The sequence below is a fragment of the Medicago sativa genome, chromosome 2 (genome assembly GCF_051527215.1).
Source record: "Medicago sativa cultivar Bolivia chromosome 2, Bolivia_mono, whole genome shotgun sequence".
Taxonomy (NCBI): Eukaryota; Viridiplantae; Streptophyta; class Magnoliopsida; order Fabales; family Fabaceae; genus Medicago; species Medicago sativa.
This window is the reverse complement of record NC_140750.1, coordinates 14,417,687-14,445,283: the sequence shown is the minus strand read 5'-3', so window position 1 is coordinate 14,445,283 and position 27,597 is coordinate 14,417,687. Positions and strand designations below refer to the sequence as shown.

Sequence of the window (27,597 nt, the reverse complement as noted above, 5' to 3'; positions counted from 1 at the left end):
GATGTTTAGCAAACTCACAAACCTCACATTGAAGTGAAGAAATGTCTTGTTCAACAAAAAGTTTAAGAAACAATGAACTTAAATATTTAAAACTAGGATGGCCTAACCTTAAATGCCACAACATAATGTCATCCTTATTATTTGAAACAAAAAAAGATTTAATGGAAGAAAAACTTATTGGTCCAGATTGATGTCTGGTTTTTGGTTCATCTTCAAAGTAGTAGAGTCCACCACTTTGCTCAGCAAAGCTAATCATCCTCCCCGAGATCAAATCCGAAAATACACAATGAGTATCAAAGAAATGAACTCGAAAATTAAGTTGCAAGACAAATTTGAGACATGTAACACATCTTGGATGGTTAGTAATGGAGACAAACAATAGAACCTTTTCCTGTCACGGCTGAAAGAGAGTCATCATCTATCTTAATTTTGGAATTTCCTGCACATGATTTATATGAAGAAAATAAACTGGATTCACCGGTCATGTGATCGGTGGCTCCAGAATCAACGATCCATGTACGATTAGGAATGACACTAAGATGAGCTGATTTTGGGAAGTTACCTTTCTAGGTTATGGAGCACGAAGGTGTTGAGACTCAAGGAGTTTGTACATTTGGTCTAGTTGTTCCTTAATGAATGGAAATGCATTTTGAAAATATTGTGGCTCTTGATCAGAAGTTGCTTGAAATGCACGACCCTCGCCCTTCTTTTTCACATCAGGAGGCCTTCCATGAATTTTCCAGCAAGTCTCACATGTGTGATAATAACGTTCGCAGTGATCACACCAGGGTTTACCATCTTTCTTACCATATTTCTTGCTGTCTTTATTGAAGTTCTTTGTGACAAGGGCTGAACCATCAGTTGCTGAGTTTGACTTTCCAATCACTACTCATTGTCTAACCTCCTCCCTTCTGATTTTTGAAAAAGCTTCTCGGATAGTTGGCAGCGGATTATTTTCAAGAATTCTACCTCTTACTTCATCAAGTTCCTTGTTTCAACTAGCAAGAAAAATAAAGACATGGTCGTTCTCCAGTGTCTTAATAAACTGGACACTGTGTTCGTTACACCTCGAGTTATCATCATAGCACTGATCCAACTCTTCTCAAAGGGCCATTAGTTCATTATAGTAAATAGTGACATCCATGTCATTCTGCTTTAAATTCCATAACTTTGATTTCAGATCATAAATCTGAGAGAAACTCTTAATATCAGATTAAGACAGTTTTACAGCATTCCAAACATCTTTTGTTGTAGGCAGATACATGTATGTTTTTCTCACACCTATCTCCATAGTACTAATAAGCCAGACGATAATTAGAAGAGTTTTTAGATTTCCAGAACCTGTAATTAGGATGTGTTGCTGCAAGCACCGAAACATCACCTCTAAGAAAACCCAATTTCCCTTTGCCATCTAGAATAAGTCGAACAATTTGGGATCATTCATCGTAGTTTGAGCCATCCAGTTTCTGAACATTAACCTGGAGAGAGTTATTTTGACCTCCACCTCCTGAATTATTGTAACCACCATCAAATGGGTAGCCATAACCGGACCCAAAAAGGTTGTGGTTGGGATCACCTCTGCCATAACCGAATCCACCGTTAAAATTGTTGTTTGTCGTGAATTGAACGGTGGTGGTATGGTAAATCCATTTCCTTTGCTATAATTGTTGTTGGCGCCGCCACCGCCAGATTTGTGATTGACGCCGCCGCCGTCGAAATTGGGATTGGCGCCGCCGGAAACTGGAGGTGGTGGGGGTGTTTGGTTAGGGTCCACCATAGTTTGGATCAGTCGGGTAAAAAACGGAAAGCTTTACGTAGCACCCTATCCCTAATATAGCTCATGATACCATGTAGAAAAATATATGGGTGATAATGTTCTGATTTATTATGAAGAAAAAAATGGGCTCCTTTTATATGAGAGAAATACAAAGTCAACTCCTTTATTTTAGGAGTAATATAATGACTGATACGTGATCATTAAACAAGAAAATAAATAATACTAATTAAAAAATATTTCAACAATTATAAAAGAAAGCAACGTAACACCTTGAAGAGGAAGAGGAACTAGACTATAGAGAGCAAGCAATACAAGGTTACAAATCAAGTATATCAACATTTGGGCTGGCATAAGAAGTTATTCACCAAAAATTTGATTGAATGACCATTGCTAACATTCCAACAAATATTATCAACCACCAAATGAAGTAATTGATGAATTCAGCAAAGTAATTAACCGGATTGCTAGCACAGGGGAACCTTGAATTTAAATAATATCCCACGAAAGAAGGGAGTCGCAAAATTTCTAGGGCCAACTATAATCTTTAAACGACCATAATCAATCAAAGAGGCGGTACCTCTGCTAAGAACATCTTCTGTTAAACAAAAAAAAAAATGAGATAAAGGATATGCAACGCCCTAACTGCTTCAAGAATTGTCGACTAACCCCACAAAAAAAAAATGAATCTTTTCAGCATGCGTTGTACTCGCTCGCACACATCCAAATAATACTCAAAGTCAAACACACTTAACTATGAAGTTCTTATGTGTTGGACTATCGAAAAGAAGTTGAATCTTGTTGGTATAGGTAATAAAAATTAATCCTTATAAACCCTCCTTCAGCCATATAGTCTCATACATAACGACCTTAGATCCCTCTCATTCTGATATGATTTGGTTCATTCTTGAGTCCATTTCCTAGAAGCATGTTAGGAGTCCCTCATTGCATGTGTCATGTTCATCAACGGTCATTCCACGTTCTTGTCAGCCTTAGATGTCACATAATCACCTTGAATCACTCCACACAACACATACTTGCAAAATGATTTGTTGGATGCCATGTAACCAATATGGAAATCATGTCAGATTTAAGAATCACATGAACCCAATTGCAAAACCCAAGGTTGAAACCAAAAGTTGCCAAAACAGTAAGAAGAAAATTTCAATCAAAGGGTGTTAAAAGCTTTATGAATGTCAAGTTTCAAGTTTGAGAACAATATTACTATCATGTGATTTAGAATCTAGCATATTAATAGCTTCGAATGCAATACAAATGCATTCAATTATGTTTCTATATTCACTTATGTTTCTATATTTAAGTAACCCTCTTTGTCCGTAAGAAATAATTTTTGGGACAATCAAGGCAAGCTGATGAACAAGAACCTTTTAATAATTTAAAATTGAAAATTAGCCAAAGCAATAGGTCGATAATCACCATTCACCAATTTTATCTGCCCCAGGAAATTTAGGAATTAAGACTACCATATTACGGTTTAAACTAGGAAGAGTCCAATCAATATGTAATAAAGAAATGACACCAATAAAAAGCCACCAAAACCATCATGATTCATGACCATACCAGGTGCACTTGAACTATTCATAAAAGATACTACATATATATACTTCACCTCTTCCATGGAAGGGATTGAAATTAACAACAGTTATCTTCAACAAAAGCCAAACGGAGAATAACTTGGAACTAACCCTAAATCATTACAGATATTATTTGAGACATATAATGTTTGGTAGAATTGAAGAACACACGAGCTTCAATATTAGATTGACTCCAAAAATCTGCTTGGAAGCTGTATAACGCACTTTGGCAACTTTATTAAAGAATATTGTTGTACTTCTATCACACCTTGAATAAACCAATTTATTAGGGACTTTTCTCAAAAGAAAGCATTATGGAAAGATTTTTCAGTACAGCTAGATATTCATGCATTAGATATGTCTATCCTTATCTAAAGTTTTGTTTATGAAAAAAACAAGTGACTCAATAAATTGATTTTGCTGTTTGGTTAATTTGAGTAAGAGTATCAATGTTTGGCAATATCGTCTATAAATCATAAATAAAATATAATGATGTTGATATCACTTTGATACAATAACATTTTTAATTAAAGAAAATATAAAAAATTCAGATGACTACATGGTTTTCCTTTACATGTCATAGACAAAGAGAGGGAAATGTTGGATAGTTTGGGAAGAAGACACGTTAAAAGCCCTAAAGCACGCCCACACTAAAGTTTCTAACATTTTTTTTTTTTCATGTGAAAAGTATCTAACATACTACACCACAATTAACAAAGTTATATATTTTATCTTGTTAAAGATAAAGTTGCATTAGATAGTCGAAAGTTATTTCAACATGTGCTTCATTATTTGTTTTGCTGGTTCAACAATTTTTTTTGAATGGTTAATTTAGAGTAAATAACTAAAGTACATGATTTCTAACTAGTCATAAGAACCACTTCAAGGGGTGGAGCATGATCGTACAGTCATGGAACCTAGGGCTGGACAGGATTTGTGTAATCGACCCAAACCGTCCGACCCACAAGGCCCGTAGGCAATCGGGTCGGTTAATCGGGTTATACGGGTTAGTCGGATTGACAAAAACGGTTATGGATGAGTAGTATAGGTCGGTTTCGGATGAGTGTTATCCATCCATCGAAACCCATATAAAACCGATACAATACATTTATTAATTTTTTTACCTAGTGTTTGGCAGTTTAGGGTTAATATAAAAGCCAATTTTTCCCATTTCTCACCAACACCTCTCTCTCTCTAGAAACATCTACAACCGCTCCCACCCTCTCTAGACAAATCACCTTCCTATTCTCAATCTTCTCTCTTCCTCTCTTCATTATTTCACTCATGAACTTAACACCATGTGTGGCTGATACTGCTGAAATTGAAGAGTGAAAACCTAGATCTGAATCTATATGTTTCCTTTTCCAGAAAATTCATCATCCCTAACCCATCAAACACTGATTATATTTTCCACACCATTCACATTCACCCCACACCACACAAATTGAATTTATTTTCCATTGAAATTCCTTCTCATTACTACTGTGAAAACATGGACACTGGAAGAGAGGATGTTGCAAGGCTACAATCTGAATCACAATTTGAATCACGTTTCTTCTTTCTTTAATTTTTGTTTTGTTTGTTCTTTTCATTCTTAGTCCAGATCTAAAATTCTGGATGTGTGAAGTTTTGGTTGTGTAAAGTTTTTCTTTATCAAATTTTGTTTAATTCAAAACCGATACAACCCACCCTATCGCCCGTGAAAACCGTCAAACCGACACCGCCGAAACCGACATGCTCATATGGACGGAAACGGAATCTGATATTTCAACCGACGGTTGATTCGGTTTCGGATTTTGGACCCGATTTCCGACCGAAACCGCCCGTTGTCCAGCCCTAATGGAACCCATTTGCAACAAGATATCTATATGAATATACTTTTATACTCCAAAAGAGCATCTTGACTTTTATATTGCTTTGCACGTTCTTTCGTGTTCTCATGCCTCCATTTTTAGAGTATTTTTTTGAAGCCTAAGTAATATTTCTAGATAAATTTAATGTATTATAAATTATTGATTTACTACTAGCTAAAAAAACATATCGATATCAGTTTTTAAAATTTAATGTTCTTTCTTGTCTTCTCATCCCTCCACTAGATTATTCTCGCTTTTTTCAATTTTTTAATCTCTTTTTTTAAGTCATTAATGAAGGATAATTTTGTAAAATAACTTATAATTTCTCTTTTTTTTACCAAGTAGCATCATAATGACTAGAATTTCCACCATTTTAAGGTGAATAAATTGAGAATTTGGAGTTCGAACCACAGTCCCTGCATGTATAATGCAATGTCCCTGTTAACTGAGCTAGATTCACGGGGACAAAAACTTTTGACACGAATCGAACCAATGACATTTAAAACCATTTATGAAAATTAACTACATTTCTTATTAATACAAAATTTACTACGTTTTTTTTTGGACAAATAGCTTAATGACTAAAAATTTATTTTTATAAGGTGAATAAGTGACGTTTCTGGAGTTTAAACCCCGACCATCGCATATATGTTCCAACCCACCGAGTTAAGTTCAAGAAAATAATTAACCACTTTTTCTAAATGACAAAATGATTATAATAAATTACGAAGGGAGTATTTTATTTATTGTATAATTTTTTAAAGCATTATCCACTTTTTTATTAGCACTTCGAAATTTTTCCCCTTCATGCATAATATATTGATAAATTTGTACACCATTTTTTTAGGAGAAATTTGTACACATTTGTTGAGTGTTGTATGGTTGCATTTAGTGTTGCTCTTTGATTTTGATCATCTATATATATAAAAAGTGTTTTTTTATCATGTGCAAAATTACAAATGTAAAAAGTTCAAAATAGTAAATTTATTAAAACTTATGCATTTTATATTAAAAGTAGCATTGCCCTTTAACAAATTTGACATAAATAAATCTTTTTTTTAAAAGTCAAGCATGAGTACTATGGTATTTCCAAAATAAACCTCAATTAATGAGTATTATAGTATCAAGCATGCATAAATTTGACATAAAATGTTTTTTTTTTGGTACAAGATATAAATCCTCTTTTTAAATGTCAATTTTTAGATGGAAATGCATTCTCTACTCTCTAGTATCTCTCACATTTCCCTCTCACATACTACACCTTTATTGGTATTTGTATAACTGTTTTTTGGACAACTTTTAAAACAATACTTTCTTCCTCTTATTGGGATAAAAACAATAGTTATAGACTCTAACAAAAAAAACTACTCCCTCCGTTTCAAAATGAGTGTCGTTTTAGCCAAAAAAATTTGTTTCAAAATGAATGTCACTATCAGTTTCCAATGCAATAATAAATTTTTCTTTTCAATTGTACCCTCCAATTAATACTCTGCATACTACTTCCAAAACATTACTTTTAAAACTAACCAATAGTTAATAAGGATAATTTGGTAAAATAACCATTCTCTTTCTTTTAATCATTGCATTTCTTAATATGTGTGTAAACACCTAAAACGACACTCATTTTGAAACGGAGGGAGTAGATAAGTGTGAGTATGCAACATAATTATTCTAAAGGTTATCTCAAAATGATTGTATAAACACTATTTATCGTAAATAAATGTTCCCTTCGGTCACATTTATAAGCAAAAAACAACTTTTTAGGTTCATTTAATAACTAATGTATCCGGTCTATATATCGGTCAGATACATTAGTTATTCAATGAATCTAAAAGGTTACTTGTGACCGGAGGGAGTAAGGTTGATCATTTTGAAAAAGTAAAAAATATATACTAATTATGTATCATAAATTTTTAGGCTTAATTGCAGTTTTAGCCCCCTAACTTTCGCAAAGTTGCGATTTTGGCCCCCTAAGAAAAAAAAACTACAAAATCGCCCCCGAAGTTTTGCACCTGTGGCAGTTTTGGCCCCCAAGGCCAATTTTGACTTGGTCTACGCTGACGTGGCACCCTAAGTGAGGTGCCACGTGTTATTTTTTTTTTGCCTTGGGGCCAAAACTGCTATAGTTGCAAAACTTAGGGGGCGGTTTTGTAGTTTTTTTTCTTAGGGGGCCAAAACTGCAATTAAGCCAAATTTTTACTGTAGTTAGTCATTTTCTCTCGCATCGTTTAACGTGTGTCACTCCTTAGTCATGTATATTTAACCAAATTTAAATCAAATACATTTGACTTTTTTTTAACTTATATTCAAACAAACAAGTTTTTCCTTTTTAATAAAAAAAATGGTTTAAATATTTAGAAAATAATTTTAAAATAGACGTAAAAAAGTAGAAGTGGATGCCACCACTAGAATCCTAGAGCCTAGAGTAGAGGGTATCTCTCAAAGTCAAGGGCAGTCAATTACTTTCACTTCAGAATATATAAGCTTAGATATTGTCCTTTTATTTTCATCTCTACTTTGTTGTGCTGTCTGTCCTGTTACTGTGTCTTTACACAGACACAGTGAAACACAGGACATACACTGGGTGAAGCTAAAGCTACATACAAATCCAACACCTAGAAAAACAAAATCTAGTGTATTCTTTAAGGTTCTTGCTTTTTTCTTTGCTGTTTTTCTCATCAAAATGGGGATTGTCTCTCAGGATGCCCTTAACCAACTACAGGCTCTCATAGATCAAGGTCTTCTCTTTATTATACCTTTTTTTTTTCTCTCTCCTTTTTTTATTTATTTTTTTAAAAAAATTATCTTTTTTTGTGACCCTTTATTGAGTTTTTCTTTTTTGCATTGATTCTAGTTGAAGAGCCACTTCAGAAAACATTTCAGGTTAGTGTGACCATTTTCAGTTAATCATTTTCATTTGATTCCAACATTATAAAGTTTGAATCTTTTTTTGTTTTTATTATGTTTTTGCTACTTGGGTTGTTCTTTGTTTTTCAAAAATCTGCTGATGATGCTGATCTCTGACAATTTATGTTCTTTTTTGGTTTTTACATGTTTTTTTCATTGTTTTCTTAGATTTTGTGTATGATGGACTTTGGAACATAGGAATTAACGTAATTGATGTGTTAAAATGCTTCTTTGTTGTTGCTGATTAGTTTGGTTCTTCAGCATTTTTCTGTCAATGTTTTGGATATTTAACTCATGGTGATGAAGTTGAATGAGATCTGATTTGAAATTTGTAGTTCAATCAATGTGGCAGACTGGCAGTTCTAAGCATCTTCAACTTCAATTGTTTTATGTGTAATTGTGTGCTGAAGTTTAAAATTGGTATTAAGTTTTTGATATTTCTGTAATCAATTGCAAGTAATGACTTAAATTTTCTGATATGGTTTGGTGAGATCTGACAATCTCTTATGAATGGTTCAACTAGATAGAGTGCTTTGGTGGGAGCTAATTAACTGATTTTACTTGCAGAATGTTCATCAAGGACATGTAACTGAAACCTTGATTCGGTTTCTGAAAGCAAGGGAATGGAATGCTTCAAAGGCACATAAAATGGTATAATATTTATGGTGAAAGCGTTGTTTTTGCTGAATGCTTTGTTGTCTTAACATTGTTGTTGTAAATTGACTATGATATCTGATTTATTTGTAAATGCTTGTTTTCGTTTCAGTTGATTGATAGTTTGAACTGGAGGGTACAAAATGAGATAGACAAAATATTATCGGTAAGTCATTATTCTGCCGATACTTGTAGATTATTGTTTATATATTTCTTTTGGTAGTTAATATAATATTTTAAAAGGAGATGCTTGTAAGATATCAGTAGATTATCCTGATTGTGACATTTTTAGTTAGATTTTATTGCATTCCTTTTTTATATTTATTGGCAAAATCTTACTACCATGTTTATCTATTAAATGACAGTGAGTTCTTACCTTTTGTGCCTGGATTTTGATTTATTTTCAGAAACCAATAATCCCTCCAGATCTATATAGAGGTGTGCGTGATTCTCAACTCATAGGATTGTCAGGGTACTCAAGAGAGGTACTCATCAAACTTAATATTTTCTTAGTTCATTTCTTCATACTTGTACTCAAAAGTATATGTTGGTCAAAATGTTCAAATATGATATATCCGATGTTGTTAAAACTCTGATTATACTTATGAGATTGCATGACTATAGGATAGTTGCCACATTCACCAATCCCAATCACATATAAAATATAATCTAGGGAGTTCACGTGGGATTCTCATGTTTAGGCACGGTAACAGTTACATAGGAATATAGGATGAAATTGTTTGTGCCACCAAACTGAGGGCGTACCAACCTAAAGCGTGATTTTGTTTTCTGTCATCTTGACATCTGTTGGAAATTCTGCCTTCATTGCGGTCCACCCCTAGCTTCCTAATTGTGGCATTTGGATTGCCTTCATTGCAGACTCCAACATCTTCGATGTATTGGGTGTGAAGGGGTGGATTTAGTTCCACATTGCCTTTGGCTAGAGATATAACCCATGTAATGTTTATAAAATTTGGGCAGCCCTCGTCTTTCAAGCCAGTTTTATAATGTTCAGTTAGGCCCTCTATAAAAACTCAATTTCTAAGAACATCATTTTTTCTAAGAACATCATTTTTGTTACATGCTACTTGTCATTAAACTTTTTATTTTTGTTTATATTTTCTTTGAACAATTTTACATTTTAGGTAGGATCGTACAATCCATATTATGAACACACGTTGTAGGTGTTTTCTTTTTCTCTTCCGTTCCTAGGTGGTATGATCTCGATTTTAACAACCGTGGCTATATCTGCATGCAAATTTATGTCTTTGAATGAATGTTCGAAAGCACTTAACTTTGTGTTTGCTCTTCTAATTTTGATTCTTGCTCTACCACCCTTATCAGGGCCTGCCTGTCTTTGCAATTGGTGTTGGGCTTAGCACATTTGACAAAGCATCTGTAAGTTTCATTTATTAGAAAGGGGAAAAAGAACATGGTTTCTTTAACACACCGTCTACTGCTTTATCTTAAGCATCGTGTTCATTTGTATCCTAATATTGTGCTGCGTGTATTTTGTTTGCAGGTCCATTATTATGTTCAGTCTCACATTCAAATTAATGAATATCGTGATCGTGTAATCTTGGTAGGTTTCAATCGTTGGAGTGTACTGATATTCATAGTTGCATGATTGAGCTGTTTGTTTAGCTTCCGTTCTTTTGTTTGTTTTGACCCGTATATGCTTGTAGCCTTCTGCATCGAAGAAGCAAGGTCGCCCTATTACAACATGTGTGAAGGTTTTGGATATGACTGGTCTGAAGCTGTCAGCTCTGAATCAGATTAAGGTATTTTTTAGTTGAATAAGATTAACAGCTAGAAAATACATTATAAATTGAGATTCTTGATGAATAAACTATAGCACATCTGGAAGTACTAGATATCACCAAGATTGTGTTTCTATAACAGTTTTACCGTTATTGTATGAACAAATAAATAGAGCGGAAAATCTTGTTAAACTTTGTTTTCCTTTCTTTTTGGATATTTTATGCGTCACTAAGTTGTTTTTGATGTTGTTGCAGTTATTAACAATAATATCGTCCATTGATGATCTGAACTACCCTGAGAAGACAAATACTTATTACATTGTAAATGCCCCATACATATTTTCAGGTTGTTGGAAGGTAAGAAGATATTATTCAGTATGACTCAGTTTCTTGTATGATATTTTCTTACTATATTAGCTTAGGCTGAGCACCCATTTTACCTGTCACCTATTGAAACCTCGAGATAATAATATTAAACACGTCACGTTCGCAGGTTGTGAAGCCACTTTTACAAGAGAGGACTAGAAAAAAAGTGCAAGTCTTACAAGGCTGTGGGCGAGATGAGCTGCTGAAGGTATTTAATTTATTTATATTAAATTTTTTATTATTGGAGGATGTCTAATTGAGTACATACTCCAATCAGCACATACTCGTGGAGCCTTATAGTGTCAGTATAGAAGAGAGAATTGCAAAGAAAGGCTTAGTTGGCAGTTTTTAACCCAAGACGGGAGACATCGGCATATGCCTATTCATGAAAGTCCTTGCATAAAACTTTATCTTGAAGCCTTTTAAAGTAGACTATGTTTGGATTGATTTATTTGAATGATCTACTGACATAAGCACTTATGAGAATGTTTGGGAGAGATTACAGAAACAATTTATGAGATGTTCATATTCATAAGCTGTTTTCAGTTTATTTTCATAAACTTTCCAGGATGGCATAGAAAACAACTTATAGCTTATATGAAAAATAGTTTGAATTTATTTTATTTTTGTTATAGAAATGGCTTATACGTAAGCACATATGATAAGCACTTAGGCTATAAGCTCTTAAATAAACTGTTAATCCAAACAGGGTCCTAGTTGTCATAAGCTGTCTCATTTTTATTTAACAAATCTTAACTTTCACTGAAATTATCAAAAGGGTTCACATAAATCTAGAAGTAGGATAGGTCATTCTTCTGCAAGTGCATACACAAACATTTCTTCACTTTTTATTTAGATGTGAAGTGATCTATCATAATCCTTAATATATTGTTATTTGTTTGCTTGAATTTAACTAAAATTTTGGCATGTAGATCATGGATTACGCATCTCTACCACATTTCTGTAAAAAAGAAGGCTCTGGATCATCCAAACACTCGGGTAGTGGGAGTGAAAATTGCTATTCCTTGGATCACCCCTTCCATCAAGAACTCTACGACTACATTAAGGAACAATCCAGAATGAATGAAGATACGAAACCAATCAAGCAGGGATCTTTCCATGTTGAATTTCCTGAACCTGCTGCCGATGATGGAGAAATTGCCAAGACTATAGAGTCGGAGATGCACAAGTTTGAGAACAGCCATGGGAATGTGATTGATGGTTGATATTATTTATGAGTTAATTGTCAACGGTGTCTTCACCTTCTGGTCTTTTTGCCAATCCTATAAGTCTTCTTAATTATTTGAACCAACCAATCCTTTGTTGTTGTACAAAGGTTACACCTTCGTATTTATCAGGATTCTGCAGTAGTTGTTAGTTAGTTTCATAAATTTAGGGAATAGTCGGAATAATACCGTTACGAGCTTTGCATTGTGTCATGATGCTAGATAGAAATATCAAATATATTACTTTACTATTATTACTATGTGGTTTCTTCTCTATGTTTGGCCTTTTGCATTTTTTTTTGTTACTATGTGGTTACTTCTCTATGTTTGGCCTTTTGCATTTTTTTTTGTTAAAGAAAAAGGTTGGCATGCCATGGAGCTACAAGAGATGGTTAACCGTGCGATTTTTTGAGCAACTTTCCTCACCTCGCATTTTATAGAAACCACAAATGTTTTTGAAAGTGCACTTGTAGACTTTCAGACGACACAAAATTTATGTTTTTTTGGTGTGTACATCCGAAGGGATGTTGTGGGGTGTGGAAAGTTTCTCTTGTGATTTTTAACCAAAAGCAACCTATCTTTTGCATTTACATCATCATATTACTTTCAGAATTCTAATATTGAAGTTAGTGTTCAAAACCATTGGACTTGAAAATAAGCAAGATAAGTATGCTATGTTTTTAATTTATGGACAAATATACTAAGTAAATTTTAATTTAAAGGAAAATAAATGAGTCCAGAAAATTCATTGACATTAGTATAACAATATATCAACATATTAAAAAGTTTTAATGAAATTTTATTACGATTTGGTAATAATTTCTTAAAGTGTTTTAAAATTAAATAGTAAGTTTAAAATAAATGAAGCTAGTTATCCATGCATAATAAGCATAAGCCTTTTTTGAAGCAAATATATATGTTTTATTTTCTGTACTTGAAGCTTTTACATCTCAATATGTTGGTCATTATCAAAATCTATATATGAAACAGCTAAAACTTGTCTGTTAAAGGAACCAAGATGTTGACAATGAGCATGAGCATTCACATCTGCACAATGTTGTGTGGAAGTGAAACTTTGACAAACTTTCATATTGAACTGGGAGAGTTGGTGACACAAATGATTCTTGTATTGCAAGCAACCTCTCAACTCTCAAGATAAAGATGAAAAAGCCAACGCTACAGCCAAAGTGATTTTGTGATGGACCCGAGACTTCACTCAATCCATTCTGAGCTTGAAAGACTTAAAGCTTCTAGCTCTGCAGCGAGATTGGTGTTGAAGAGTTATCCGACAAATCCAAACCTTTTTGTTCTTCTTGACGCCACTTCTTTAATTCACCTTCAACTGCTAGTTTTGCTGAGTCTGCCATCTCTGCATTCCTCAGAGCCAAATCTGTTGCTGCTTTTATTTCTTCGATTGCTTGAAGATTAGCTTCGACTTTTTTGTTCACTTCATTTCTTCTTGTGTTGATTGCTTCCACCTGAGCCATTGCAGTTGTTTCTGTCCTCTCAATCAAATCTTCACATTCATTGATTTTTCCACTTACAGCAGCAAATTCATCAACTGTCAACACGATCTTACCACTGGAATCAGAAACGGAGACACTACCTTGTGCGTCAGACAACAACTTCATCTCCTCAACAGCTCTTTTTTCATCTGCTTTTGCTTCTTCAGCTTGTTTAAATAAAATCTCTAGTTTACCTTCTATTTCTTCAGACAAAGCTTTGGAATTCTCAGCTTCTTGTTTCAGTTCCTGAGCTTTCATTCTCATCTCTTCTTCTTCTTTTCTTGCATTTTCCGTCTCGAATGATAACTGCTTGATTTTCAACTCCATTTCTTGACAATGACTCTCATTAGATTCTTTGTTTTCCATAGAATCTTCCTTTTCTTTGCTACCTTGTAGTTCGCCGGTTAGGTTTGCAGCAAGAGCTTCCGCTCCTTGTTCCTTCTCCTTAAGTTCCTCATGTTCTTTCTTCACTTGTTCTAATTCTGTCTTAAGCGAATCCACAAGGTTTCTCAGTGAAGCTTCTTCTTCAGAAATTTCTTGCAGTGTCTTTGTTGCTTCTTTGATTTCCAAAGTTATTAACTCGACAGAATCCATCTCAGAATTACGAAACTCTTTTATCTTTTCTTGAAGAACCTGAATTTCAGCACTTGTTTCAGCAAGTTTTGCCTCGAGACTTTGTGTTTCTTCAGGATCATACTCATTCTTCACTTCCATCAATTTATTATCTATTTCTTCCTTTGAAGTTTTGTAAAAGTTTAACTTTTCTTCTCTTTCTCCCATCGCTTTAATCTGTTCTTCTTGTGCTTGTGCAGTTGCAAGCTTGAGTTCTTCTCTTGATGCTTTCATGGTTGCAATTTCCTTTGAAAGTTCATTGATCTTTTCCGAGTTCAATTTCGCCGAACGCTGAGCTTCTCCTGCCATCTGAAATGCAGCCAATTTCGCCTCCAAAGCGGCATCAAAGTCTTGTCTTATTTTGTTAAGTTCTTGCTTGGAAGCATCTAGTTCTTTTACAGTTGTGGTGTACTCCTTTCTTGCATGTTCTAGTTCTTGTTTCCAAGCTTCATACCCTATCGCTTTCTGTGATAGCGCCTTTTCGAGTTCTTTGGCCTGATTCTTCACAACCTCACTTTCTTCCATTGCAGATTGCTTTGATTCTCTCACAGTGTTGAGTTTCTTTGTCAATTCTTGAAGTGTTATATTGGCCTTATCAAGCTCGATAAGCGCTTTAGCTTTTGTACTCTCAGCACTTTCAAGCTTTTTCTTTATCTTGTTCAGTTCTCTTTGAGCCAAGAGAAGCTGAGTCTCCTTTTCCAATACATTCTGCATATCACACAAAGTTAATGACCTTGACGCATAACTCATAAATAATGACACTAACACAATGAAAAATGATAAAATTTCTGAATTCCAAAATCACGCAAACTTGAAAATCTTCTCATGTTGTGTGTGCCTCTTGTATTAAAATTGGCATTGTCAAATAACAGCTATTGCATAACAGAATTCGAACCAATCGCTATTGTTGTGCAATACAATATAGCACTATAGCATGGCCGAATTTGAACAAACTGCTATTTTCTGCGATTCTCAGTTGACAACACTGATTAAAATTATGTAAGTGACTAACTAGCTACCATCTGGGTCATGCCTTTGGGACCAAGCATTCAATCTTCGAAGCAGGGTTATGATGGTCTGCAACTAGCAACTGCAGTTTTAACCGCGACATCAAGGTTTTTGACGTCTATGCGATTAAGGCTGCATTTGACTGCAATTATTCGCAAAATTTAACCATGGTTATTTATTTGTAATATTAAGGATTGCGGCCATGATCTGCTTCCTGGTACAAAAAAAAAAAAAAAGGAGTTTTCAACGATTATTTGCAATATTAAGGATAGCGGCCGTGATGTTTACCTCTGAAGATCTTCTCTTGATAGAATTATTTCTATCCCGGTTGACACGAACTTCACCAAACAAACCAATAGCAGCCTTGACAGATTGAAATGGTGCTCTTGTGTCAATCTCCCTCTCTCCCACCGGAGAATCTGTCTCCTTTGGAGAACTATCTCTGTTTCGGAAACTCATTATATATGTTGTCTCTGACTTGCAAAATGTATCTGCAAGATAAATTGTAATAAACATTATCAAGATAAACCGTGTTACATAATATTTTATAATTGCATAACATGTTACATATGGTGTAATAGTAATAGAATATATGCTTACCTTAATGTTTGATGCTACAAGAAATTCCTTTTGATGAGAATTTTCTTTGAAAGGTGTTGGAATTCAAAAGAACCAAGATGTAAACTTTGGTTCCTTGCAAGTCTAACTTTTATTTACACTTTTGAGACCGTTGAAAAACAAGGAAACACCTTAAAATATGGTTGGTTAAATTTGCTTTGATGTAAAACATGATAGATTATATACTATTTTTAGGTTGAGAAATGGATAGAGTTTTGGGGTGGTTTTGACAGTAAATGCCAACCTCAAGTGTTGTTAAAAAACATATTACTCTTTCTTATCTGTAATTGGAAAGCATTACAATGATATATATGCTTCCTGAAAAAATGGAAGATATAACCGACACATGATAGATATTCCACATTTAATATAACTTTGGAAAGATTTCTACTTTCTAGAACAATTTTATCAAAAGGGTTATTTAATATGGTATGTTGTCATGAAATCATGCATTTGAAGAGGTTGCGTAATTTGAGTAGTTAGATCAAGATCAAACGGTTCATATTTTGACTTTGCTATATACATTTAAATACAAAGTTAAAATATGGGCATCTTTTTTTGATCTAATGATTGAGATGAATAACAACATGATTGCATAAACATAGGAAATTCAAACTCAACCGACTATACATATACTTATATATGGTAAAGATGATACATCATTTATGACAAAGTGACAACTTGTCTCTTTTAGGTTTCTAATGATGGGACATTATCCAATTTTGATTAAACCTTTTACATGCATCTAGATCCATTATTAGTATAATTGTGTTCAAAAATAAGTTTAAGGTTTGATCATTTCATCATAACTACCCATTCAATTTAATGCTATAAACCTATAACCACAAAGAGGTTAAAGAGGTTCTTGTCTTAACATATATGACGTAGTACCATTTTTAGACACAAACTATTGAGAAAAGGAGAGGTCTAAAGCTCTCCAAGGTGGTGAGCTTGTGCTTTCCAAGTACCAACCATACGTGCTTCCCAATACTATGTACTTGTTTTGTAGAGGAAATGTGTTTTCTTGTCTTTGTTTATGGTAAGAAGTGTGTATCAAGATAAACATTTACAAAAAGTAATCATGGAGAAAGAAAAATTAAAATGTTTTTGTATGTGGATTGAGTTTATTTTTATTAAGGATGAGTCTTTTATGTAATAGTTTGTCCCATAACAATATATATGTTTATGAAACTTTCCATCCTAAAAAAAAGTAAAGAATGAGGGATGCCAAAAGCTGATCTTGCAATCTTCTCCCCTCTAAATATCTTTAGCTATAATATAGATAGAAAGTTCACATATAATAAGAAATTAGTTTTTAAATTAATACAAAAGTGGTACTTCCCATTCAAGGTTTTTTTTTCAAGGGACTTCCCATTCAAGCTTTATTATTTCATTATTTATTTTTCCCTTTTTCTCTTGGTCAGTCATATTGCCACGTTTTCCAACTCAAACTCAAAAGTTGTCGAATACGCTTGATCAAGGTAGGAGTCGTTCCACCAAAATTGCAATTTTCAGTAATCATGTCGACCAAAATCTTTGAGTCACTCTCCACTATAAGATGAGTGGTATTCTCCCTCCACGCCAAGTCCAAACCTAAGTACATGCCCCATCTTTCAACATGAAAAGCATCACACTTCCAATCTTCTTGAAGTAGTCTTTGATCCATCTTCCATCAGAGTCTCGAAGAAGCCCTCTACACCCTGCAAGAGTACCAGATCCCTTCCAAGCACCATCACAATTAAGCTTAACCCAACCAATCTGAGGTCGCATCCAACCGATGTATATAGTTTCCTTTTGATGCGGACTTTTATGCACCAGCTTCATATTGTCTTCTATCTCTCTAGTAAACTTTTGAATTACCAGTGTTGGATTGCTTGGTCTTTGAAATCCTATTTCAAAAATAGATTTGTTTCGCCAATTTCACAAATACCAACATGTTGTCATGAAAGTAGTCTGCCAAGTAGTAGGATTATCTCCAATCCCTTTTTTATTAAGGTTGTTAAAAATCTACTCCATACAATCAAAAGAGAAGAAATTAGTTATGTAATTAGACGGGACAAGTCTGAGCCATACCTGAGTGGCGTGCACACAATCACGAAGGACATGAATGATTGTTTCATCCTCTCTCATACAACAAGGACAAGTAAGGGAGATACCAACCCCCCACTTGCTACGACGATAATTGGTAAGGATCCTTCCATGAGTGGCCAACCAAATAAATGTTTGAATACGATGGGGACCCTTCCAGTTCCATAAGGTCTTCCAATCACCTCTCATAGCCAAAGCGGTCTCTTGCTGCAAATTGTAAGCACTTTAGACGGTAATCTGGAGAGTGTTAGTTCCTCCCCATCCTACAGTGTCTGGACCATCAAAATCAGAAGGGGTTAGAAGGGCTAAAATCTGGTTAACAATGTCCACAAGCAAGTTATCCATCAAAAAATTTAGATCTCGGTCACTAGAAGTGTTAAGAGCATCCTTGACTGAAATAGTAATATCCACATATGATTGATTAGCAGAAGAGAAGAGAGAAGTATTACTCGAGACCCACTTATCGAGCCAAAAGTTAGTATTTCTCCCATCGCCAATTTGCCAAGTAACATGACGCTTAAAATCATCCCAAATTCCTACATGTCTTAGTTTTCCTTCTCTTTGGACTTTGACCCTCTTTTGTAAAACCAGAGGGTTAAACCAAAAACTATGCCAATTTTATCAAATATTTCAAGATTTAATTAAAATTTATCTTATCTCGTCTATCAACTGGTGTATCCACTACTCGTTAATTATCTCGAATCCTTATTTTAGTACCAAACTAAGCATTGATGAGACAAGATTAATTTTTTTCTTCAGAAGTTTAAAGTTTAACTTTGTAGTTTTTTTTATTGTTTGATTTATTGTTTCAGGCATGACTTAGAAAATAATATTAAAATTTGTAACAGAATCAATCTTTCATTTTTTTGTAAAATTTTCTACGGTTTACCTGCGACAACAAATCAATCTCTCAATTTATTATTTAAAATGAGATTGATTTGTTGTTGCAGATAAACCACAAAATTTATAAAAAAAAAAACGTTGTATTGGGCGACAACAAATCAATCTCTTATTTTGTTGTAAAATTTGGTATAATTTTTGTTTATTTTTTTAATTGAAAGTTTCAATCAGAAATGACTCAAGATAGGTCCAATAGAATATGATAAGCTCAAGTTGTATTAGATATTTTATGTGATAATTCATGCATTCTAGAAGGATGTAGAGAGATCTTCTATGATGAGTCATTGTTTATTCTGTATAAATAGGGAATTGGTGAATTTATTGATCATCAAAAGAAATGAATGAAGAAAGTAATTATGTTAGAATAGTCTTAGTGTAGCATTTAGTCTCTCTTAGAATAATTCCTAATAGTTTAGTGTAGCATTTTAGTTTCTTTTAGAATAATTCCTTTTTCTCGTGGGTATCATGAAAAGTGATACCTTACACAATCCATGTCCTATTTTATTTTATTAATTAAGTCATTGGGGTATTTTACTCATGGATAATTAAACAATTAAGATCCAAGAACACTTAAATGATATAATACGATATCTCTTTCAGCTTAATGAGATGTCCTGGTTTAAATTCAGCTAGTGTTAAATATAGGGTGGGCAAAAAAACCAAAAAATTGAACCGAACAAAAAAAAAACTGAACCCTTTCTTGTTGGGGCAAAATCCCTAATTAATTTTAAAGATAATAAACCAATATGATTAAAGAATTAATGGACTTTGATTATTTCCTTGGTATTTAACTTGTGCTCTTGAGTGTTTTACTAAGACAGGAACAAGGCTTAAATCATACCAAGAATCAAGTAATCAAAGGACATTTGATTTCAAGATCTAACACTGAGATCAGAAAGTTAGATCAGAATGTTGCTCAGAGATCAGAATGTTCGCACAAGAGATCAGAAGGTTGCTTCTATACAAGCCCAGAATCTCAAGAACATAGATCAAGGTCATGCAAGGCACATGTGACATAAATAAATGTCAAGAGAAGTACTTCTGCATGGATCAAGCAATAAAGGCATCTATGATGATTAAAAGATTAATGGACTTTGATAGTTCTTGGTATTTGTGCATTCTTGAGTGATTAACCAAGACATAAACAAAGTTTAAATCATACCAAGATACAAGAAATCAAAGTACATTTGAATTCATGAACTAACTCTGAAGTTCAGAAAGTTAGTTCAGAATGTTGATCAGAAAGTTGATCAGAACGTTCTGATGATAGTCCAGAAGGTTGTTCATAAGCAAACCCAGATTCATCAAGAACGTGAAGAACATGCAAGCACACTTGACATGAATTAGAGGTCCAGAAAGGTACATCTGCATGGATCTATCAACAATAAAGGCATGAACAAAGATTTATGTCAAAAGGATCTTTAATGTTCATCCAAGACTATGAACATTAAAGTACTAGGATTATTCCAATGAGAATATCATCCTAGATGTTGCATTCACTGCACTTCAGTCGTGTCTCTACTATTAGGATTGATTACATCAAACATAGTCTTACAAATCATCCTTAAGTGAGCACAAATGAAACATTCTGATGATCAGAATGTTCACTCCTGCACATGCTTTCAGCCATGAACAGTGTAGTTGGTAGAAAGAAGAAAAAGGTAGCAAAAGGAGATCTTGCATCAGAGATAACTTGTACTCTGAACTGAATCAAGCAGATTTCCTGGAAGCATGGGCCTGAAGTTGCAGACCCACTATCCTCTCTTTCCTGCACAAAGTCCAAGACATATTTGGTTCACTTAATCCTACTTTTCCAGCAACTTTTGAAGCATATGGAGAAGCTACTTTTTGGAGGATAAAACTCAAACAAATCTCACATCACGTGTTGGGCAAGCCCAGAAATTCATCCAACATTCATCCATGATGAACCCAGATGAAGAACATCATGAATTTCCAACATTCTGATGAAGAACACAACAACATTCTGATGTTCATCCTGGGAACGCAACAACATTCTGATGATCAGAATGTTCACCCAGATTTTCAAGCAAAAGCTTGTGGGGCCCATGACACATGGCATAACACCATTGGACACCCTACAACGGCTATTTGAGCCCAAAGACTCTATAAATACAGATCTAAGGCTCAGCAAAACTTGCACCAATGCAAAGCATTCAAGAAAACATCTCAAATATGTTTGAAGCTTTAGCATTCGAATTGGTCATCACTGAAGGCTCCTTCTACCTTCTTTGTAGTGTAAACCAATTCTTCCTTATCTTGTTACAGATAAGTTCTCCCTCCTTTCTTATCTGAATTGATCATCACTGAAGGGTCTTTATACCTTCTTTGTAGTGTACATCAATTCTCTTTGTTATCTCTTGTAAAGATAACTTCTTCTTCTCCTTCTTCTGTTTGTTTCTCAAACATTCAAACTCCAAACATCTTGTAAACTCTCATATAGCTTTAGGGGTACTAAAGTGTTAGTTTGAGCTGAAGGTGTAAAAGTCTAAGTGGGTAACTTAGCAAGAAAAAAAGAAAGTCTCATCTAGCTTTAGGGGGTACTAAAGTGTTAGTTTGAGCAAAAGGTGCAAAAGTCTAAGTGGGTAACTTAGCAAAAAGGTGCAAGCCTGCTGAGACTTAGAGAATACAGTTGAAGTAATTGTTCAGGTGAACAAAATTGTAAGGTGCAGGATTTGAGAGGTTATCTCAAGCATCATAGTGGAAACTCTCACAAGATTGTGAGGAGTGGACTAACCCACATTGGGTGAACCACTATAAACTTCTGTGTGTTGATTCTCTCTTCCCTATACTCTTTACTTACTGCAAACACAAACACACATAAACACATTTACTTTGTTAAACTGTTTTTGCACTCAGACACCAGAACATTATGAAGTCTGCTTTAAACTGTTTTTGCACTCAGACATCAGAACGTTCTGAAGTCTGCTATTAACTTAACTATTCCAAGTTTCCACTTGAGAATCATTTTTTAAGTTGCAGGTTAATTTTTAAAGGGTCACAATTCAAACCCCCCCTTTCTTGTGACTGTTTTATCCACTTCAATTGGCATCAGAGCCTGCCTCTATGGTTTGAGCACTTAACAGTGTATGAGGAAAAGATCCAAAAAGAAGTGATGTCAAAGCCTGCAAATCAAAGTGCATATCACATATGCAACATTGTGGGATACTTCAAAAATAAATGCTCTCTGAAGAAGAAGATGCAAAGATGGCAACCAGAGATGATTTTGAAGAAAAAGAAGAAGTCAACACATGAGTAAAGACAAACACAAGAAGTGAAGAGGAATATTTGCTTCCAAGATTATATGTGGAGAAAATGTTCAAACACTAGAAGATAAGCAAATGGGATTTGCAACTAGTTTTGATCACAACACAGATGATCTAAAACTCAGACCTCAACACTGATGTGTTTCAAGATGATGGGAAAAACAGTTCAGACTGTTCAAGAAACATCTGAAATGGAAGATCAGAATGTTCAGGTGTCTGCAGATCAGAATGTTCAAGAAAATGCTCCTGATGATGAAGCTACTCAATTCAAAAAAATTGAAAGCTTCAAAGTTCATCCCTCTGTTTTCAAGCAAGAACAAGAAGACTTCTCATATTCTATATGAATTGGATTTCACACTCACATTCAAGCATTTTAAGATGTCTCTGAAAAAGTGAAATGTATGAAAAAAAATTATCAAATCTTTAACATAAAGAATTTGACAACAATGAGGATTTTCCAACAATGGATTAAGACATCCCTGAAGAAACCTTCCAAGAAGTTGCAGACATTGCTAAGGAAGCTGTTCAGAAAGTTGATGAAGCTCAGAATGTTGAACAACGTCAAAAGGAAGTTGATGTTGCTGAGAATGGAAATCAGCAAGTTAAAGCAATACCTCAAATATTGAGATTGCAACCAATAAGGTTTGGGAAGCTGATGCAACTACTGAAACATGAATTAAGAAAAGTTGATGAAGTTCCTGCATAACAACTTCAGAAAGTTAATGAAATTGAAAAAGCTTCTGAAAAATACCTCAGAAAGCTAACAAAGCTAGAAGCCTTTATTGGAGAAGAATCATTTAAATCTTCTACTGCTGAAACAATTTCAAAATCTGAAGTGATGTTACAAACATCATAAGTGAACTCCAGATGAGGATGAGCTAGCTGGAAATGAAGCTGGTTTTGATCTGAATATAGAGGAATTCAGCTCAGACCACAATGCAAGTGTCTTTGAGGACTCTCAGATGAAAAATGATGGAACAATTACTTCAACTCAAGTTCAGAATGTTCAAGGAAACATTCTTCATGAACAAAGCATTTCATCTGTTGATCATATGTCTGAAACATCTGGATATGTTAAAAGACAGTCAGATCAGAAAGTTGGAAAGACTAAGAAGAAGAGAAGGCTACTGATGATTAAACTGCTTCAGAAGGACATCCTTATTGATGCTTGGAGTTCTCCATCCAAATGAGAAAGTATTTCAAAGAAAGAGAAGCATGCTCTCTTCATTGAATCTTAAAGTAAGGAACATCATCCTATAAGGTACACATTTATTTGCACTATAATAAATATGATGATTGAATGCATGTTTAATATATGCTTATATCAAATGTTTAAACTTAAATGCAATAATTGTTTCATACTTTGTTCACATTCCTTTCATGATGGTATGATACTCATTTACAACTGCACAAGTCATAATTGATGTTTAAAATCATTACATGATGTCTTATGCTTTAAATGTGTTACATCAATTTATGAATACTTATCTTTTCACATTTGAAATAAATGATTTTGATACATTTCTATCTGAATTATTAACATGAGTTGCAAACTAAATCATCATTAGTGTTAAATAATTGATAGGAAGATTTATGTTTAATCATAAAAGTTGAATCATGATTTAAAACATAAAAAATGTCTTAATTTGTCAAACTTCAGAATAATTTGAAATGTGAAGACATTCTCTTGATTTCAATATGGTTTATGAAAATACCATTCTTCAAACATGATCTCAAATGAATCTTATGTTTGAATTAATCATTAGAAGATTTTTTATATACTTGATCCTCATTTTGATATTGTGTGTGATCTTGTTATAATCTTCAAAAACTGCTCTAAGGTCTGCATAGTTTGCTCTTAAACTTATATTGACCTTGCTTTGAGCATAAAAGTTTGTTTTAAACACTGTTGAATAATTATCTTACTTTAATTGCAAATTGAAGACAAAGATAAAATTGTAAGCATCAATATGTACTAGATTTCAAACATATGCAAAAGAATCTCATTTAACTTCAGTTAAAAGGATTTTTAGAAATCTAGTAGGTACTGTAACGCCCTCCTTTATTTATTTAATTATTTTTATTAAGTTAGAGTCGATTTATGTGATTGATTTATTTATATGAGGTGTTAGTATTTTATTATGTGGCAATATTCTATTATTTATTAGAATATGAAAATTATTAGTGTAAGTAGAATTGGGGGTTAGAATAGAAAGAAGAATAAGTTATTGGGCCTAAACAGATTTGGAAGAGTATTTAGTATTATAAATAAGGAAGCTTAGGTTAGAAATAGTTTTTTACGTTGAACCGCTTTTTGGAGAAAGAGGAGAACTCAGAGAGAGAGAACCCTACGAACGAAGAACGCTGCTTTTGATTTCAGAAAAACAATCTAAGGTGAGGGTGAGACTATCTTGCATTAATATTAAGTTGTTAAATCATTAGATTGCATCTAACAAGTTGGGGAAAGTTTGTGAGAATTTGAGAATTAGGGTTTGAGTGAGAATTGATGATTAGGTGATAAAAAAACCGTTGAATTGATGTAAGGGGGAGTCTATATTCACCATAAGGGTTGTATAAACATATGGGTAGTGAAGAATTTTATTTTTCATTATTTTTCATGATCTTTTTATGAATTAATGTTAAATTTGTGCTCTATGTGATTTTGAGTATGTTAATTTCTATTAATTTATTTTGTGCGCTAGATTGTAATTGATTTAAGGTTATATTCTGTTTTAATCTTTTTATGTGCCAAAGCATGAACTTTCATGATATTGCATGACATTGGTATCTCAGAATGTTTCATAAATCACGAACATCATGGCTACTTGTGCAAAGTTAATTTGTTTTTATAATCAATACAACTATAGTCTGCTAAGCATGTATTTTCCTAGCTGTCATACTTCTATAAGATTCCGAGTGCTTATTTTTACTGTGCCGTACTGCCGTCCCAATCTTTTCTAATTGCTGAGCATATAAATTGCTGCTAGAATTTTAATGTTTACTTTTCAAATCGGTGGATATTCACAAAGTATATCTATATAGTTTTACACCATAATTTCATTTAGTCATTCTATTCTTTTTCAAATGTTCCTTACGGTATAAAATAACGAAATAACGAGCAGTGCAATTTCATTAGAAGTAGAATTCTACCCTAGTTGGTTGTATTTTATATGATCACTAGCAAATTAATTTAATTGATTATAGCCTTTGTTGTCGTCGTTAGTGCGTGTGAACCTGCTTGTGTTGTTTTAGAAATTGATTTACGACATAGGTTGTAACATGTTTGTCAATTTATGCTTATTTTCTATCAATCAATATGATATAAAATTGAGATAGGGAAATGTCAGATTCTCTTTTTATTTGATTTACTATTGAATTATTAATTTATCTATGTGTGATTCATTGATACTTTTCCCCCATTGTTTTTATGAATTTGTAAATCAATTTCTCAGTGTTAAACTAAAAGAAAACCATGATGTCCTAAAACATGAATTTTCTGTTGTGCAAAAACGTGATGCAGCCATGCTAGAAGATATAGGAATTGATTACTAGTTAGCATTTTTATCCTTGTCATGTTGATTGATGTGATATTTAAGAAGTATAGTTGATATATTATTTGACTAAGTGTAATTTGTGGATTATTTGATGATGTGAAATTGATGTGTTAATTGATGATGTATAACCGAAGTGCTATTTAATGATGTGTTAATTGATGCTATTTAAAGATGTGTTATTTAAAGATGTGATGCTTGAAGATGTGTGATTTAAGGATGTGCTATATAAAGATGTGCTATTTTAAGATGTGTGCTTTTAAGATGATTTAGAATATGAAGTTGTCGAGTTGTCAAGTTGTATAAGATGTTCACGTTGTTGTCCAAGTTGCATTTAGAGTTGTGTTGTTGCATAGTCAGCGATGGGGGCTTAATGCCTGACAGGTCCTTTATGACCTTAGCGATGGGGGCTTAATGCCCGACAGGTCCAAATATGACCTTAGCGAAGGGGGCTTAATGCCCGACAGGTCCAAATATGACCTTAGCGAAGGGGGCTTAATGCCCTGGTGGTACCACATGCATAATGAAGTTGTCTAAGTTGTTGTTGAAGTTGTCTAAGTTGTTGTTAAAGTTGTCTAAGTTGTTGTTGAAGTTGTCTAAGTTGTTGTTGAAGTTGTTTTCGATAAATGATATGCTTTGATAATGATACTTATGTGAAATACATGATGATGCTCATGATTATATTTGGTGTTAGATGTTGATGCTCATGATCATTATATGTGTTGATGTTTGTGATTAATATATGTGTTGATGTTGTAATTAATATTCGATGATGTATGCTGATGTTTATGATTAGTAATTGATATTATATGATGATGTTCATGTCTATAATTAAGATGATATAAGATGAAGTGTATGACTAATGTAGGAGATTAATGATGCTAGATAATGGAGTTTAAGATATGTTAATGATGTTTAAGTTGTTGAATGTACTTTATATGATTTATATGTTTAATATTATTGTTTGAGAAATCTCACCCCTTCTGCGTATATGTTGCCTCGACCGTGGGTAATGTGCATGTAATAAAGATTAGAGGCGTTCGTGAGTGGACACCTCACTTGGTGTCTAGGTGCTCTGATACGTAACGGGATGGGGGCTTGCTTTTACTTCTATTCCTTACGTGTCTCTTTTATGAACTAATTTATGAAGATTTTCTAATAAGGCCTGCGTGCCAAGACTTTTAAATGTTGAACTATTTTCCGCTGCAACAGTTTAAGATTTTCACGATGTTGAATTTAAAGGATAATCATTATTATCTGTTTTTAAGAATTTTTAAGTAGTATGTGACATTCCGTTATGAATTATATACTCTGATTTAAATGAAATTTTCAAGTTGGGAAAACGGGGTGTTACAGGTACTACTGATCTTGGCCTTTGGTATAGAAAAGGTTCTTGTTTTGATCTTGTAGTGATGCTGATTTGAGAGGAAGAATACAAGTGGCTCTTGTCAACTCTGAGGACAAGCAATTGATTGGATGGTCTTGCAGAAAGCAAAACACCATTGCTGTAGCTGAGTATGCATTTGCAGCTAGCTGTTGCTCTCAAATTTTGTGGGTAAGAAATCAGTTGCAAAATTACTCACTAAGGTACACAAGTACTCCTATTTTTTTTGTGATAATGCAAGTGCAATTAATCTTTCTATGAATCCTATTCAGCATTCTAGGTCTAAACATATTGAAATAAAGCATCATTTCATTAGAGACCATGATCAGGAAAAGAATATTGCATTAAGCTTTGTTGATACTGAAAATCAATTAGCTGACTTTTTCACAAAATCCCTTGTTGAGGATAGATTCAATTTTCTTAAAGAAAAATTGTTAATCATGAAAAATCCCAATAAAGATTGATTACAGATCACTAAGGGCCTTAGACTAAACCCCTTGATGTCATCTGAT

At 33.7% G+C, this 27,597-nt stretch overlaps 2 protein-coding genes and 2 pseudogenes across 2 annotated transcripts; 2 read left to right on the top strand and 2 right to left on the bottom strand.

Annotated features, from left to right (window-relative positions):
• Positions 1–386: 386 nt before the first annotated feature.
• Positions 387–1,393, bottom strand: LOC146944817 (uncharacterized; annotated as a pseudogene).
• Positions 1,394–7,730: 6,337 nt separating this feature from the next.
• Positions 7,731–12,411, top strand: LOC146944816 (Sec14p-like phosphatidylinositol transfer family protein). The gene is made up of 11 exons (XM_085743166.1): positions 7,731–7,960; positions 8,077–8,105; positions 8,697–8,780; positions 8,896–8,949; positions 9,191–9,268; positions 10,128–10,181; positions 10,306–10,365; positions 10,469–10,564; positions 10,799–10,900; positions 11,037–11,117; positions 11,842–12,411. Exons 1-11 carry the CDS (start codon positions 7,906–7,908, stop codon positions 12,133–12,135), a joined length of 987 nt encoding a protein of 328 aa, XP_085599292.1. The 5' UTR covers positions 7,731–7,905; the 3' UTR covers positions 12,136–12,411.
• Positions 12,412–13,032: 621 nt separating this feature from the next.
• On the bottom strand, positions 13,033–16,226 carry LOC146944815 (WEB family protein At1g12150-like). The gene is made up of 3 exons (XM_085743165.1): positions 15,861–16,226; positions 15,549–15,751; positions 13,033–14,960 (listed from the first exon to the last, which is right to left on the bottom strand). Exons 2-3 carry the CDS (start codon positions 15,717–15,719, stop codon positions 13,386–13,388), a joined length of 1,746 nt encoding a protein of 581 aa, XP_085599291.1. The 5' UTR covers positions 15,720–15,751; positions 15,861–16,226; the 3' UTR covers positions 13,033–13,385.
• A 6,387-nt stretch (positions 16,227–22,613) lies between these two features.
• LOC146944814 (uncharacterized) lies at positions 22,614–27,568 on the top strand (annotated as a pseudogene).
• The last annotated feature ends 29 nt before the right edge of the window (positions 27,569–27,597 follow it).

Bases quoted from the DNA above. Each gene is read 5' to 3' on its own strand.
- LOC146944816 (XM_085743166.1), top strand. From the start codon at position 7,906: ATGGGGATTGTCTCTCAGGATGCCCTTAACCAACTACAGGCTCTCATA. The intron at 10,182-10,305 runs GTAAGTTTCATT...TTTTGTTTGCAG, and splicing joins GCACATTTGACAAAGCATCT to GTCCATTATTATGTTCAGTC. The intron at 10,901-11,036 runs GTAAGAAGATAT...TCACGTTCGCAG, and splicing joins TATTTTCAGGTTGTTGGAAG to GTTGTGAAGCCACTTTTACA.
- LOC146944815 (XM_085743165.1), bottom strand. From the start codon at position 15,719: ATGAGTTTCCGAAACAGAGATAGTTCTCCAAAGGAGACAGATTCTCCG. The intron at 14,961-15,548 runs GTAAACATCACG...TGTGATATGCAG, and splicing joins TCAAGAGAAGATCTTCAGAG to AATGTATTGGAAAAGGAGAC.